The sequence below is a fragment of the Dermacentor andersoni genome, chromosome 10 (genome assembly GCF_023375885.2).
Source record: "Dermacentor andersoni chromosome 10, qqDerAnde1_hic_scaffold, whole genome shotgun sequence".
Classification (NCBI taxonomy): domain Eukaryota; kingdom Metazoa; phylum Arthropoda; class Arachnida; order Ixodida; family Ixodidae; genus Dermacentor; species Dermacentor andersoni.
In genome coordinates this window covers 93169516-93186550 of record NC_092823.1, presented here as the reverse complement: position 1 = coordinate 93186550, position 17035 = coordinate 93169516, and the positions used below count along the sequence as shown (strand labels likewise).

General features: G+C 43.1%; 1 protein-coding gene and 1 long non-coding RNA gene across 5 annotated transcripts; one reads left to right on the top strand and one right to left on the bottom strand.

Moving 5' to 3' along the window:
• Window positions 1–1545: 1545 nt before the first annotated feature.
• On the bottom strand, window positions 1546–3045 carry LOC129380256 (uncharacterized). Its single transcript, XR_008608280.1, has 2 exons — window positions 2143–3045; window positions 1546–1634 (listed from the first exon to the last, which is right to left on the bottom strand). It is a non-coding gene; the product is annotated as an uncharacterized lncRNA (long non-coding RNA).
• A 958-nt stretch (window positions 3046–4003) lies between these two features.
• Window positions 4004–15066, top strand: LOC126544382 (uncharacterized). 4 transcript variants are annotated; one of them, XM_055062535.2, is made up of 5 exons: window positions 4004–4555; window positions 6008–6160; window positions 8019–8136; window positions 10135–10232; window positions 12223–15066. In XM_055062535.2, the coding sequence occupies exons 1-5, from the start codon at window positions 4458–4460 to the stop codon at window positions 12332–12334; spliced, it is 579 nt and encodes a 192-aa protein (XP_054918510.1). In that variant the 5' UTR covers window positions 4004–4457; the 3' UTR covers window positions 12335–15066. The 4 variants fall into 4 exon arrangements, with proteins under 4 accessions (XP_054918510.1, XP_054918511.1, XP_054918509.1 ...); XM_055062536.2 differs by having other exon boundaries at window positions 4006–4555; window positions 10156–10232; XM_055062534.2 differs by having other exon boundaries at window positions 4007–4555; window positions 12115–15066.
• The last annotated feature ends 1969 nt before the right edge of the window (window positions 15067–17035 follow it).

The window sequence follows — 17035 nt, the reverse complement described above, 5'->3', positions numbered from 1 at the left end:
GAGTTGTTGAAGGAATATCGAAAAGGTCGGTTCTTTTAAATTTTGTACGTAATTTCTTGTTTCAACGCGATCTGGAAAGCTGTTCAGAACAACCTTGAACCTCCATACTGAAAATAAATGGGTCAGATTTCATTATCTTGATTTAAGCATATTTAAGCTCGCAGTAAAGCGCAATTGCTATTTTACACTACATCTAGAGCATTAACCGTGTCCTGCTGGGTTAGTGCAGATCAACTTGTTCTGACTTGAACGTTGCCCAAGGAGGTTAAAGAAAACTGCTGGAGTGGAAGTCGCCTATACCGCCCATTGGGCTCGGGTGAAGCTGGCAGTGGCCATCTTGCAAGGGGGGGGGGGGGGCAAAAACAGGTCTGCCAAGAGCTTCACAGCGCTGTACGCGAACTCTTCCGGCAGTTTTTTAATTGCTTAACATATCTTCAAGTTCCAATGCAACACTGTGGGCTATGAGGCGAGCCATATTGGAAGTCGGTGAATCACAGGCATCTGAGTACTGAGGCATTTTTCCATTTTATCGGCATGAATATGCAGCTGCCGTAAAGTGGAAAAATATTTGCGGAATAATTTGCATTTATTTGGCCTTCTTTAATGCAGTGTTTAAGTTGGTCAATGGTGAAAGCTGTTTGAACAAAAAGCAATTAAAACCTGGAAACGTAGCATGAGAAATAGCAGTACATGCAACAAGCATAATTATTCATCATTAGCTTCAGTGTTGCCGGTGCTTTATCATCCTAATTGCATAGAGGGTCTCTGAACTATAGTGGCGGCCATTTCCTTTTAGCTGAAATATAAAGATTTCGATTATTTTAGGGCAAGTCAGTGATAATCTGCAACCTTATTTAAATGAGAAAGATAATGCTAACATGTCAACTGCTTGTACGTCAACTTTCATAAAAATTCGCAGTTCCGCCTGAAAGGGGAAGCACCAATTGCAATAGCAAATTAGTAGATAACTGTGAAGTAATAAGTAGTTTATCGGCCGTATAAACCTGTAAACATTCGCAGGCCAACCCAGTTAAAAAAAACAATTGGACCCAATTGGAAAATTTCCACTTGTTTCCAATTGGTTCCATTTGTGTATTAGTACACAATTGGGCCACTTGGAACAATTGGGCCAATTGGTTGCATACCATTTGGTTCAAATGGTGCAGTCGGCATAGAACCAATTGGTTGTTGCCAATTGGGTCACGTGGTGCAGTTGGCATAGAACCAATTGGGCTAATTGGCATGGAACCAAATGGTCCAAATGGAGCCGCTCGACGGGTCAAATGGTTTTGGCTGTGCACAGCCTGCGCTGTGTGAATCTGGCAAACTAGCACAGCAATAAGGAACCACAACGTTACATGTTGCTCGGCAAGTTGGTTAATACATATTGTGATCTAATATGATGCAAAACAATATGAACAGCACAAAAAGCGAATCTCTTCATTAATGCTCTTTCCAATGCTTTTCTTGCTTCACATCATATCACACAACAAGGAGCCACTACTTCCTTAAGATAATAACTACATGTGACAATGAGGCAACAAGTGAAAAGTAGGATTTAAAGCTTTATTACGAAGGAAAATGCAATGCTGGATACTGTTCATGGCACCTTTCCGGTCTAGTCGCGGCACAACCTGCAGAAATGGATAAAAAAGAAAGACAGCATTGTGTATGGACTCCTGAAAAACCTGTTGCCCTCAAAAGCTGGCAAGACAGGCAAGCTGAAATTGGATAAAAAGGCACCTCAACTTTAATGTTCAGCAATCCGACCAGGTTTAAGAGAGTCACAATTTGCTGTTTATGTAGCTAAGGTTCAAGCAGCAAATGGAAGAAAATTGTTCTAATCAGTATAGCTTTTCGCTGTTCTGTCAATGTCAGCAATGTTCTCCCCCACGTATGTTTCACCAGTGCTGTCACGACGCTCTCGGGGAAACCTTGCTTTTAAAAAAACACTCATGCAACACACTTGAAACCTTTTTGTCCAAATTAGTTCAGTGCATCATGCATATTTGCTACATTACACAAAATCGTATACATATATGCGTGCAATCATTTAACTCAGACGAGTGTGAGTGACCCGTGCACTCGTGTAGTGCAGTAATGCAATATAATTACAAGAGCTTTGGAAACGCGGAAACTTACCTCCGATCTGCAAAATTCTGGCACGGTAGTGGGCACACGTGCCGGCCGCGTCCGTCCACTTGACCATATAAAAAGCCGCCGAAAAGTCGTCGTCAGGCTTGAAGTTCTTTATGTCTGTCACGGGCACAATTGCTAAATGTTTGTCGATTTCGTACCGCACGTACGCGTGGGTGATCATAGTGCTGTCAGACGGTCGCACGAAGCACGCAAGGCGATCAGCACACACGAGCACATGTTGCTAATGTTGATGTCGATTATGCTCTCCCGTTCGGTCGCCAAGGAAAAATGACGCTGAGAGAAAATTTAATTCCAAAGAAGAATTATCTCATAGATGTGAAATAAAAAATTTAAACATTATTGCTAAATTACAAATTGTTTTATGCCTAAAAGTTGTTTGAGTCGTGTGTTTAAGAAACACATAAAACAGTGCAAGTTTTTTTTTTTTTTTTTTTTACTGTAACATGATCAATAGACCGACCACTTTTTTTTTTGCGGTCGTTCCACATTTACTTGCCCTCCAAATGCCAAATAGTGTCTTCCAATCTCACGAATCCAATCTCGAATCTCACGTCCAAATCTCAAAAGAGAAATTTCAAAAGGGAAAGAGAAATCTGCAAATTTTGTACACAAAAGACAGTAACATTTTCTCACTTAAATTTTGTCCAAATGGTTTTGAAAACTCCATTTGGACCATGTGGCAATCCAGATTTACCCAAATGGTCCTGCTGGAGACTCCATCTGGCCCAATTGGAAGTGAGGGTTTCCATATGAACCAATTGGCCGTTCTAACTGGTCCAAATGGTCCTGTTGGTGATAACACTTGGCCCAATTGGAAATTGCCGTTTCCAGTTGGACCCATTGATATTTCCAAATGGTTTCAATTGTTTTTTTTGACTGGGAATGTTTACAAGCTTATACTGTCTGTGAAAACGCTGGAGTTAGGAATCGCGGCAGTAGCCGCGAGCCAATTGACCTCCGTGCATCTGTCGTTTCAACACTTATGAAAATTCGAAAGCACAGCGCATACGAAGCCACCGGCACTACGCACACTCTGCAAACATCGCAGATCGCTTTGAAGACGAGGCCTGCGCGGGCGCGCACTTTCGCACACCGCTTTCGATACACACGGCCGCCGGGGTCCGCGATTTGTGTGGCCAACGCCGTAAGACACGCCGCGGTTGTCTCCTCTCTGTACGGAGCGACGTGCGAGGAGGACATCGAGGCACGTTAGCAGCTGCCGGAGAAGAACGGCCCTCCTCCCTCGCCTCACCCCCCTGCCTCGCGCGCCGGAAGAGAGGGACGCATCCGGGCCGCGTTCCTCGCTCGCGCATGCGAGATTGAATAAACGCTTTCACTCATACGAAACCTGACAGCGACGGCAAAAATGTGTGTGGAGTGTCCATGTAATTGCTATCGCAGTAAAACACCCGAGCGCGCTAGCACATTTTGGGATCCGCACGGCTATTGGCACGGCAAAGTACGACGACCCGAAACATGTAAGCTGCGGCGACTGGCGTGCTTTTGCCCCCTGCAAGATGGCGACGCGGCCGCTTCACTTGACGGGCGCTCCCTTCACTCCAGCAGTTTTTCTTTCACCTCATAGAGTTTCTCAAACCTCCTTGGCGTTGGCGGAGCACCTAGACAAATGCCAATAACTATTACAATACATTGTCTGTTGCCGCTAAAATAGGGCAGCGCGCGGCGAGCGCCATTCGGCCTTTTAAGCCGTGCCTTTTTCGCTGCAACTTGTACTACATGAATAACACCTAACGACGGCTTCCATGTCACACTATTCGAATGGAGCATTGACGTCATAGTCGCCATAATAAAAGCTCCATTTCTGCTTTTTTTTGCGAAGGACGCGTCAGATCGGTTGGCAACAAGCGTAGAAACGAAACTTGGGTTTCGTACCACTGTACCACTCTAAAAACAGTTCTTTTTTTGTGTGTGTGTGTGAACAGCGGTGCTCAAGCACTCATTTTTTTTTTTTTTTGGCGATTAAACAGGCATGTTACAGCAACACTGATGTCAAAAACCTGAGAAAATTTAATAAGCGATCGTTATCATTTGCCGCCGCTGCAGCTGTCAATAAAAACGTAAATAATGGGCTCCGGTGCGTTTTAGTAGCGGCGAATTGGATATCTGGCACGCGCAAGTTGTAGAGGCTTTTGTATTAGGGCCAGTTGTTTACTGTTATTTTACAGCACCGAGTGATCTGACTGTGGCTGCAGTAACTGCGATGAGAAACGTTACTTGACTCCAGCACAACATTTGCTCGCAAACCCCACGGGTGCTGGTGTCTGTGATGTTCTGTCATGAGCTTGAGGCGAATTTTTCCGTTTTCGCAAGACGACATCCAATCGAGGGTGTCTCTCGACTCCACGGAAACATTCATTTTGGGCGACGATCCCATGTGAGTTAACCGTGACCGTGATTAACGAATAAAGTTATAGATTTGCACTATATTTACGAGTGATTAAACTGCTGAAGGTCGTGATAAAGAAATTATAAGGCGTCCGTGCGGTGAGCGATTTCTTCAACTTGAAATGCGTTAATCCTCTCGCATCTGATGATTGCCGGCTGTCACTCTGCGTTGGACTGATACATAGACGCGGTTGCAACCCTCTAATAATCGTTGCAGCATCAAGACGCCGATAACCAATCCCTGCGCAAATACTCGCGGAAGTGGTTGCCCTGATTGGACGACGCGAAGGATCGTGCGTTTTCTCGTGATTCTCGTAGTCTTCTTGTGTGGCTCTGGGCTCTGGTATCGGCCTTGTCGGTCCAGTCAAAAACAAGAGCCCTAGTCGGTGCTATCCATCGACTTTGGTAAATAAAGTGAACACAGACATTTGAAACTTAACAGGAGCGACAAAAATGCTTGACGTGATTTCCCCTCTACAAATGGTACATACCCACTGCTGGAGACTTTGGGTAAAAATCGAATTTATATAGCACGAGCAAAAGAGGCACCAAGAGTTCTGTTTAGTAAGCAAAGAAAATGTGGCGAATGAAAGAACACCGAGGCATGTGGAAAATAACAAAGTGAACTAAGAATTTACTGGGGGATACTAAGGAGAACCGCATTTAAAAAAACTGCACACCCTCGTCAAATGCTGGGCAATCATACCTCTGACTGCTTGGACCCATCTCTTTTAAAGCAGTAGCGTTGTACAGGCCAGTTTGTTCGTGATGTTGTGTCAAAATGCCCGGTGAACCGATGCCAGAGACAGTGTAAGCATGCGTGGACTCGTCATGATACCTGGGAACAATGTGCCCTCATAAAGGTATTAAAGTGGCAGAGAAGCCAGCAATAATGGAATACGTGTAACATTTAATCATGCGCTGTGTGCATCAAACTGCAGTCACCGTGCTGTTGTGTTACTCACAGACTACTACCGGGGTTTGGAAAGGCAGGCGTGTAAACACAGGCACAAGTAGAACGAACAGGACAACACAAATGCCTTTCCATACCAGAAGCCCCTACCACATTTTCTCAGCCTTCAGTGTTCCTAAGGACCACTAACAGTGGTGCACACGTATGTTAATACATTATCAGTACACATACATAATAAAATTACAACGGGTGGGTAGGCACCTTCACTAGAATGAAATAATAAGGGGCTGATAAGCAACCCCAGTAACTCGCAAGGTCGCAATAGTTCATGGATGACCATGGGAGGGGACCAAAGTTCACGTGGTTGTCAATGGATGATCATTGTATGACAGTATCTCATAATGCTTAGGTCTCACTCACTTAGGTGTAGCATGAATGAAGCTCTGCGAGTTTAATTTTATTTTTCCCCTTGCTGGGGGGGTCGCAGTACCTGGATGTACGGTTTAAAATTCTAGTCCGTTTTCCCAGATGCCTGAACTCCTTGGCCCTGCAGCTTGCCGTTACATCAGCAGAAGCTGGCGAGTACGTGGCCATAGTTGGCTGCAGTGCGATCGAGACGGTTTTCCACGTTCACGGCATGCCCGCGTTCAGTGAAGACATGGTTGACTTCATACGCCCAAGGTAATGCATGGCTGTTTTTTTCTAGCCTCTCGTTTTAACGGTGGCCAAGCCTTCCCTACACATGCATTTAGGCCAACTATCTAGGCTGGCAGTCACTTCGCCTGAGCTCTATCACTGGGTAGTTTACTGCACGCTTAGAAAAGCATTGTCTCTCGAAAACTTAAAATGGCGGGGAGGCTCCTTTCAGGCACTGTAGCTGCATGTTATTGAGCCATGTCGTTCATCCAAGATGCTGCATGGTGATTCCGCACCCTTGCACAACTAGAAATGGTTAATGCATCTGCATGCAGGACCAGATTTATGCATGCTGCCGATGCACTTGTGTCAAAAGGAGAATGATGTGTTGTGCAATTCCCGTAACTGTCGTGGACTTTGTATAGCAAATCAGTTCTGTAGACACATGTTAGGTGGAGGGAGTAGCATGAGAGAGAAAGATTGTCATTTACCTGAAAAGTTGCACTAAACTAGGAAACCAATTCATACTGATTACTCAGAAAAGAAAATACATTGCTGTTGAACACAAACTTGTCTTTGTCCCGTGATTCAAACTGGAATGAACAACTTTTTTTCGATAATCATCCTGCCATCTGAGCTAACCACAAGGCTGGCAAAACAGTGGTACACTGTACATAGCAAATGGGTCCCGTGAGAACGCGCAATGTGTTTATGTTTTTCTATTTGTCTGCTGATTAAGCCCAAGTGTGCTTAGTGGCGTCCTGGGACAGTTTGTGATCGCCCAGTGGTTGTGGTTCTGGTTAAGGAAGGGAAACATGGTCAAAAACAGCAGAATATTCTCCAGTGTGATGAAGAAATTTGGGATGGAATCGACCGATGTACGACAGGGCCAAAGAGACCACATTTCTCAAGTGGGCATCAACGAACCGGTGATAAATTTAACAAGTAATTTACATTATTTTATAGCCGATCCTGCACCTGCTCTCATGTCTTTGTTTAGCTTTATGCCCCACCTTTCCTGGTCCACATTATAGGCCATCATGCAAAGTTTCAATAAAGAAGTTTTCATCATCAACACTGTTTCTGTCGCAATTCGTTCTTGTGTCCACCACATTACTGCAAGGCAGCCTTCAGTATTTGCATTTTGTTCTCAAGCACGAGCGCCCTCTTTGTGGTTTCCATCCTCTCTTGGACCCACTGCGACCTCTAGGTGCCCACAGCATTCTGTTGCCGAGCGTGAGGTCTTGGGTTTGATGCCCAGTTGTGGCGGCTGCATTTCGATGAGGGCAAAATGCAAAAGATGCTCGCATAATTTGATTTAAGTGCCAATTAAAAAACACCAGGTGGTCAGAATTCATCCAGAGTCCTTCACTAGAGCATCTCTCATAGCCGTAACGACCGAATAAATGTACAGTCTGCTATCAGAAGTTCCCAGGCCAGTGTGTGCGCAAGCACATTGGCTTTTGGATGAGTGGGGGGGGTTCCTAAAGTAATTTTGACGCTCCGAATGTGGTGATGATGTGAAACAATGCTCTTTTTCCACATTAGAACCTTGTCGCTCTTGGAATTGATCACATATAAGCTCCACTACATGTCATGAAATTAGCACGTTCATGCACGCTGTCGCCTCTTGGAGGTTTTGGCCAAGACTGTAACATAGGGGTCACACCTTAAGGTGCAACACGTTTACTCGGACAGTGGACTACGGCTGCCTGTGTACCCCGTGCTACGAAAGTGATCTTGACTTTTCCCACGAGGCACTAGTGGCAACGAGATACTTTAATACTGTAGGTTGTACTGTGTTTGTGTTGCTATACTCCAGAAGTCGGTCAAATGAATATACTATACGCTGTCTTGCCTCGTTTTTCCCTATGCTAAAGCATATGGCACTCTCACTTTGCAGGTTCATGGGCGACCTCAAGTCTCTCTTCAACTACCTCACCAAGTTCCAGCAGCTCCCTGTGCATCCCAACGTCCTCATACTGCACGGACTTGAGGCATACATACAGGAAACCTCGGAGGTACATGCTGACAAGTTGACCAATCTGTTCAAGCAAATAGGCTGTAGTGCATTTGGACCAGGGTGTTCGCAGTAGCTTAACAACATCTACGAGTCGAAAAGCATGTGATCGCTGCACCATATGTCACCACATATACCATGAATATGGTGACCGTTCTAGCCACGATCAAAGAATAAGTGGACCTTGGCTAGCTGAGCAACGAGTTGTAGTGGCCACCACATAGGCGATGGCTGAAGGTGAAAGGAAAAAAAAGCGGGGTGGCACAGAACAGCTGCAAAAGCAACATCACAAGTTTCAGTAAGCGCATTCAACGTCGATTCTTGGTTCTCTCTACCTCGCCCCATTGTAGCTATGATACGGAGTAACTACTGTAATTATGATGGGGTGAGGCTGAGACAAGAACAAAGAATCAGTGTTGAACATGCTTACTGCACCTTGTGTTGTTTGTGTTGCGGTTGTTCTGTGCCACCCCTCTTTTTTCCCTGTATCTTCAGCCGTCCACTGCAGCTTAAAACGGGTCAGCACTAGTCTGTTGTGGTAAAGTAACATAACAGGTGCCAAAGAACAAGTACAGGTGAGGTTGTGGGCGTGTTGCTTGGAGATCCGGAAATGCATTCAGGTTTTGTCATAGCATCAGTATGAGAGCATACTTGTTATTTGAATTTATCCAAGGAATCAAAACTGTAGGGAGGCAAACTACATTATCATGCAGTAGCAGTTTTCAGCAATGCAACAAAAGAGGAAGTGTGAATCATAGTTTCCTGCTATAACTACTAGAGGGAAATCTGGTGCTGCAGTTGTTCAACCGCAATGGGAATGAAGAGCAGTATACAGGAATTCATCCACAATTTGGCATGGCTTTGTTGAGGAAGCAAACTGCGGCTTCTTTTACTGTTCTTTGTGATTCAGCTATGCTTTGTGCTAATTACAACCAGAGTGTTGAACCGAAACTTTTTTTTTCCGGTTTTCGTTTTGGTTCACCAAAAACAGTTCAGTTCCAGTTGAACTCCGGAGCGAAAAATCAGTGGTTCAAGCCAGTTTGAACCGGTTCAAGTTCATTTGTATAACTGAAGAATAATTACAAGAAAGCAGCAGAGGTTTTCTTTCTACAAAAACTCAACACTGCTGCTGATCTGCACTGAAGGATAACGCCTGTTTGTTCTCCAGGCTGCACGTAGTAGTTGCAGAAGAATTATGCAGATCCAACACCAATGCGGGAACCTTTCTCAAGCCACCCGGGCATGTCCTTGGTTGACCTCCCTACCTTTCCCTCTTCGTTTCTCTCTCTCTATGTCAAGTGAAGCTTCACTGGGGGAGAGAAAGAAAGAGAGGAGAATATATTGAGAAAACGCAGAGAGTCCTTCAGCGTGCTACTCTGCTCAGGGAGAAAGGGAAGAGAAGAGAAATAGGGGACTGAGGGGTAAAGATGAGGACAGGCAGTAGCATGCAATTATATCCACATTCATGTTTGAAGGGCCTTTTCACAGCCTTGAACCTAGGCCTGTGTTAAATAAATATCCTAAGAGAGCGCTTGCTTTATTGATATGCCCAGTCAACAGCCCAGTTACAGTCTCTCACTGAATGGCATGTTTTTAAATGACGCTAATCAAGGGATCAGTGCCAGCTGTTCAAAGTCGCACTGGGGACAAGTAATATCTACACGGTGTGTACCAGCTAAAGTTAGCCACGCTGTACAATGAAAGAAAGAGGGATTTAGAAAATGTGGTGCAAGATACAATTATTTTGATCATAATTTGGTATAATAGTGTGACACGAAAGGGGTTAATTAAAAATACATGTGGTCGCTAGACTTACAACTTTCCTGCTACTGCTTTAGTTCACATGTTTGTAACAAATTCAATGCAAGTGAGGTTTCGTTACAGTTGGCCTGTGGCTTCTGTCATTACGGCGTAAACCGCGGCTATCACCGACTACAAAATAAACAACTTTCTTCTTGTTTAGTAGCAGTTTGTGGAAATTTATTCACCAAAAGAGTAGGCTGGCTTCATACCTTCCCAGGAAGAAAATGGGGACCAGACCATTGCACGCCTGTTCGCACTGGTGCAGGATGCTGCAAATTTTGCCACCTCAAAGAAGTGAGTGTTCATTTGGTTTACCAGTTCTGCACTGATCAGAACCATCATAGCAATAAGACGGCAGGTTCGGCCTTGTTGGTGTGAGATTTTGATCTGTTTGCTGGGCAAAACCAGACCTGGAGAGATGGGACGCACCACTTGTGTTATTGTAGGGGAATTTTTGCACTGTTTCATAGCACAAAACAAAGCAGTGCAGTAAATCATATAGAATGTACAGTACTGTCCACTGTAACGAGGAATGCCAATTTGGAGTCAAACCTCAATATAACGAAGTATTGGATATAACAAAATCAGTAAAATATCCTTACCGCTAGCATTACAGTGTGACAGATATGTTTATAACAAATATTGGATATAACAAAGCTATCTTGCATCAAATCTGAATTCATCACAATGAAATCAAACTATTATTTCAGATATAATTACAGCTTAGTTTTGACACAGAGGCCTCTCCAATAACTTTTACTGTTGTGTCTACCAAACATGCCAGATCAAGTACTGTCTTTCTATGACGTTGATGATATGATCTGGTTACGTTGGTTATACCCATTAGGTGTTCAAGAGTAGATTGTGCTATGCATCCAACATGTTCTTATGGCTTGTCAATATACAGTGTCGCTTTGTTTACCTTGTCGTTATGGTAACCTCATCCATAGGTTGAAGTGGGGTGAGAAGTAGCTTCAGCTCTTCACGGTGGTGCCAAAGCTCTGCTCGGTGATTTAGCTGAAAGAGCAGTTTCACCAGAGCTGTACCTTGTACGAAATTTGGCTATCAAGTAGCCTGAGAAATCCCAGTTTCAGAGGAGTGACAAAAGTCTTGGGAACGAAGGGAGCCTATTTATTATAATAACCAAATGAAGCCAAAGCAGTCATAGGGGAAGTTAACTACGGTATGCAAGTTTCTTAATCGAGCAGTAGGAATCATAAGGGAAAGGGAGATGAAAGTGCGAAAGAAAGAGAGCTTGCTGCCAGTGGTAGTTGCAACCTCGTCTGCATGACATGTGTGACGCGATGCTGTACTAACTGAGTTATGGCAGAAATTGTCTCCCCTTACCCTGTTCACGTGCTTGGGTATTTGAGGCCAGTTCTGGGAGTGTTAGCCAGTACCAATCAGCTCGTATATTTGACCTTGTCTGGCGGTACAGGGTCCTTCGCTGATGTCCTTCGCACAATAAACTTAACACGTTCACTGCTGCAGCACTTCTTGTAGTCTCGTTACCTGCGTGGCGCGACCCACCAGTGGTCCACTTGTCACAGTTACCTGCTGGTGTGTTGTGAGCCACTGGTAAGTTACCAGAGAGTTGTGCTTCGATTATTCGAGCTAGTAATGTCCACCTCTTCGAATAATCCGGCTCAACGACAAGAATTATGCTATCTGCCACAGGCGATATTTAAAAATTACATAAAGCCTGAGAATGGTCAGTCTGTATATTCAATACGTTATTACATATGTGTTAGAAGCAAGTCTGACTGTAATGAAATCAGATTTGACATGCAGATACCACCTCCATTATATCCAGCATTCATTATAAGCATAGATTGAATACATGGTGATCTCTGAGAGAACCATTTTGTAGTAACTTCAATATATCCTATAATTTTTGTACTAATTATATTTAGTTGACTGTAGCATGTTATTGGAGGACTGAACTCACGTGTGCCCATTTGCTTACTTGTTCCACACCCATTGTGGTGGCACAATGGCTATGTCATTGTGGTGCTGCGCACAAGGTCATAGTTTCAATTCCCCACCACTGCAGCCATATTTGAAAAGGGCAAGTAAGAAATGCTCATCTACTGAGCATTCTGTTCAATTTGCAACTGTATATGTTGACTAAAAATAGCTTTTTTTTTCTATGTTTTTGTCCCTCTTTTGCCTGCAGTCACCAGACGTGCCATTTGCTTGTGACTTGTTGCGATGCCGCATCCAAGGGTCACGTATGCCCCAGTTACGTTAGCCTCCCTTTCTTCCCACTTCCTTGGCGCTGCAGCAAGCTGGAGGATGGCCGCTTCACTCTCCAACTGGATGGCCGTCTTCCAACAACTGTCCTCTTTGGTCTGTCCAAGAGGGAGCTCTGCTTACAAAGAGTGGACTGCTGTTGATAGCAATGTGTACTATCTTTGTTCTGAGCAAGTTCACAGTGTTATTCAGTGGTGCAACACAATGAATGAGAAAGTCGGTTGGGATCAAGATGGAGGAGGGCTGTTTCACTCTCTATCAAAATGGCTGCCTTCTGTCAGATGCCTGCTTCTGTCTAGAAAGTTCTGCTTGCACAGAATATATGGTTTCTAATATTGTTGTCTACAATCTCAGTTTGCTAGGTTTCTGTGCTATGCAGCGTTGCACTTTAATGAATATGAAATTGAGTCTTGTTCAAAATGGACGATGGCCTCTTAGCTCTCTGTCAAAATGGCTGCCTTCCGTCAGATGCCTGCTTCAGTCTAGAGAGTTCTGCTTGCACAGAAAATATGGTTCCTAATAGTGCTGTCTACAATCTCAGTTTGCTACGTTTCTGTGCTATGCAGTGTTGCAAGTTAATGAATGTGAAATTGAGTCTTGTTCAAAATGGACGATGGCCTCTTAGCTCTCTATCAAAATGGCTACTTTGCAACAGGCAGCTGCTTCAGTCTGTCTCAGAGGGAATACTGCTTGCAGAGAGTGGACAGCACTCAATAGTGCTGTCTACTTTCTATTACAGTGCTGTGCATAGGCACAAAATATAATGGAATGTGAAATTCAGTTGTCACTATGTGAAGGGTGGCTGCTTCACTCTCTTTCGAGATGTCTGCTTTCTGCAGCCATAAACTTGAGTCTGTACAGTGGGGAGTTCTGCTTGCATAGAGTAGACTGCTCTGGATGATGTTGTCCGTTAATATATTATTTATAATATGTTGTGTTAAACAGAGGTGCAACAGAATGAAAGTGGAATTTTGTCTTCATCAATGACATCATCTACGAGAAAGTTCTTGGAGAGTGTAGACTCCTCTTTATGGTGATGTCTCTAATCTCTGGTTTTTGTTATGTCACAGTGTTACTTAGTCGTGCTACAGAATCAATGTGAAATTTCGTCTTCATCGAGGTGGAGGATGGCCACTTCACTCTCTCTCAAGATGGCTACCTTCCAACAACCCTCTGCATCAGCCTGGCCAGAAGGAAATTCTGCCTGTGCATAGTTTCTGATGAGACTATCTAGAATATCTGGCCTGTTTAGGTTATAGTGTTATGCAATAGTGCAGCATAAGTGTATGCGAAAATCAGTCTCCATCACGATGGTAGTGCGTGAGGTACTCCCAGTTCATTAGACATCTTCTTAATGAGCAAAACACTATGAGCATTAAAAAATTCAGTCTTCATGGCTTCTCTTATTTCATAATGCATTTTGCTTCCCTTTTCTGTGACACTGCGTTTGATCTCTGGACGCCTGTTTTGTTCTTTATCAAGATCGTTGCCTTCCAACGAGCATCTACCTCTGTCTTTCCAGAAGGAAGTTACGCCTCCAAAGAGCTAACTGCATTTGAAGGGGCTCTCTGTGATCTCTGGTTTGTGTTAAAGCACAATGTTATGTTCCATGCAATGTTGCAACAGAATAAATTGGATTTGTCTGCTGTAATCGCCTTAGTTTGCCTGTTTTCACAGGCACTGGCAGAGTATCTGCACATAATTAAGTATCTCTTACTTCAATTTTACAATGTGTTTGCTAGGAGAAAAGGCAAACATGTTTGTTCATAGTGGAGAGAAAATGTATGCAGGTAAAGTTTTTTCAAAGTGTCTTGAAGCCACCGCAAGTGGCCTTGTTTGTACTGTCATCATAAAAGTCATCATAAGAGTCATCAAAAAGAGTCATCATGAAAAAGAGTAATCAAAAGTCATCATAAAAGTATACTTTAGAAGAATAGCTCGTATATACAATTATACTGCCTTGCTTGTTTGTCTGTATGCTTGGTTCTTCATTTGACTTGCATGTCTCACATTTATTCTCATCGAGAAAATGGAGCACCTTCATTTAAAGGGAGAATTTATTTTGAATTTTCTCGTGAGTCACGTTCCTGCTCATGGCAGCCACTATTTCAATTAATGCAACACAGGCTTTACAGCACACATATAGTAACACATATCAAACAATACGCCTTATGCAAGCCTCAATTATGGGGCACGAAAAATGTATTCTGCTGTTTAACACTAAAAAAACCAGCAGTGGGAAGCTACTAGATGTTGCAGAGATGATCAGTTCCATACATATAAAAGTGAAGCCGAACGCCAAGCAGAGATATTGGTGATGAAATTACTGTAAATTTTGTACAACAGAAACAATCATTTCCAGATTGTGGACAATGTGGGAAATGTTTACGCCAGTATTATAGATCCATCCTTGCATCACCTGTAGAACTGAAATGCATGTCGCACTTTGAACTCTTCCCATTGCATTAATTATTGCTGTTCTGGTCTCTCAAGGTTCGCATACGATGCACAGTATTACTTTCAACATTGAAGAATCGGCAAAGGGATGGAGGGGGAACGGACAGTGTGAAATACTATCTTTTGCCTCAGTAAGACAAAGTGCTATATTATGTGATTCTAAGCGCACATTTTTTTTGCTGAAAATAGTTGATAAGCTATAACATGCATGTTAGAATCGAGCATGAAACCGAAATTCCAGTAGGTGGTGCCAAAATCTTCACCCGCCAATCTCAAATCCCACCTTTCAGTCTCGTACTGCCGCAGTGAGCAATGCCCTGTCCACAGTGTCTTGCATTTAATAAATTTTATTTTTTCACATTGAGAACAAATAGCTATTTCTCTCTCTTAAAATAAAAATATGGTGATGAAACAACCATTGCTTTGCATTTATTGCATTTTGCACTTTTTTGAAGGTATGAAATAAGGGTGCACCTACAATCAAGCATATTTCATTTTTCTGTTTATGGCTGTGAAAAATTGGATATGCGTTACAATCGAGGATGCATTCAAATCGAGTAAATACGGCATATAATTGAAAGTAACAAAGCACCAATCTTGGAATTTCTGAAATACTACAGTGCATTACTTGTGACCAGCTTTGAAACAAAATGTGTCTTTGTTATGTTTGGGGTTACACATGCCTGTGTTCAGAAAGGGACCAAACTGTACTGTTGGTCCTTGCTGAAAATCTGTTCTACTCCACGAAGAAGAGCCAACAGTTCACAATTTCGCCTCTCCAAAGCTGTAGCCTCAAGGTCTAAACATGCCTCAGCCATATTTGATGAAAGAGTTCTGGCTGCACCATTGAGGGTCACAACCAGAAGTTATGAAGCTGTTTTGAAAAGAGACTACTATGAAGCAATGCAACAAGTTACCAAGTACAAGCTGATTGGTGTCCCATTTTTCATGCTAGCATAAAACGTAGAAGGACAAGCTGATGCACGTAGGCAAGTAGCTAATGGATGAAGTTTGGCAGGAAATATCTGTTGTAGCATTTTTCTCTACTCTTATGCTGCAAATTTTCTATCTACCTCCCATGTGTCTCTACCGCAACTGACTTAGTATGCCTATTCTTCCTTGGCCAATTCCACTTTAATTGTCTACTGCTCCACACCGGCCAAAATCTGGTGAAAACATGAGCAGATTTTCATCCGAGACCACAACAATGTGCGAGAAGGATTGCAATTTTAACAGACTCATCTCTTCATATCAGCCCTGGTCACATTAGGACCAGCATTATTTTTTGTGCATTGCTGCCAGTAAGAAAAAGATCAGCATTTGTCTTGGCAAATATGAACTGGTGGCACAAATTTTTTTTTTCGTGCGCTAGCTGAACAACTCAACAGTGCTCCCTTGCGGTGACATTGGCGTCGCTGTCCTATGCTGACTGCATCTTCTGGCTAAAAGGATCAGGACAGATTTGAACACATGGTGCAGTCGCTGAAACATTGTCTCCAATTCCATGACTTCCTGCAACATAAACCATGATGACAGACAAAGAAAAAGAAACAACACACGTGAGCAGTAACTCCTGAATGCATTCATTCTCGACATGCGTGGATACATGAGTAGACAAGAAAAAAAATAGAAGCTTGGCTATACTAGGACAAAGAAACGGAACAAAATGATAAGACAGAATAATGGCATAATGTCACACATACGCATCCAGATGCCTTCATGGTGTGCAACGTTTCGGTAAGCCAACTCCCTGCTTGACAGCGATAATAAGGTTCTTACAGAAAAGCTACTGACCCATATGTGCACGTTGGCCCATTCCTGCAAACCCTGAACATATGAATTAACTCTTTGTCAAGCCACTGGCAACATGTGTATTGCAGTTTATGAAATACCAGAGACATGTGCTGCGGTAGCAGTGGGATCTTGTCACGGTTTGGTGAATGCCTTAGAATCATTACTGGGTAGCAAGTCTGCTCCCATCAAAAAGAGCCACCATACATTTATGGTGACATTGTCACTGATCAAAGAGCCACTATACATTTATGATTACGATATTACCAATGTCTGTAAGCCAGTAGCAAAGTTGCACATAGTAGAGCTCTGACTGGTTTCCATTTAAATTCAGTAATCCATTCTTTGTTCAAGCAAGTTGAACAATGTGTTGTTTATTGCATAATTAATCCAACGTAACACAATTCAGGCTTTCAGGGGTCCATGCTTCTTAAATACTGTAAGCCAATGTGGATGTGCAATATAAAACAAAACACAGAAAAATTTAATATTTCAGTGTATCTTTTGAAAAAGGTTTTGACACATTATATGGCATGACCCTTGACACCATAAACGTTGAAACAAAAGCAGAGAAAGCCAAAATTCACTCATATCAG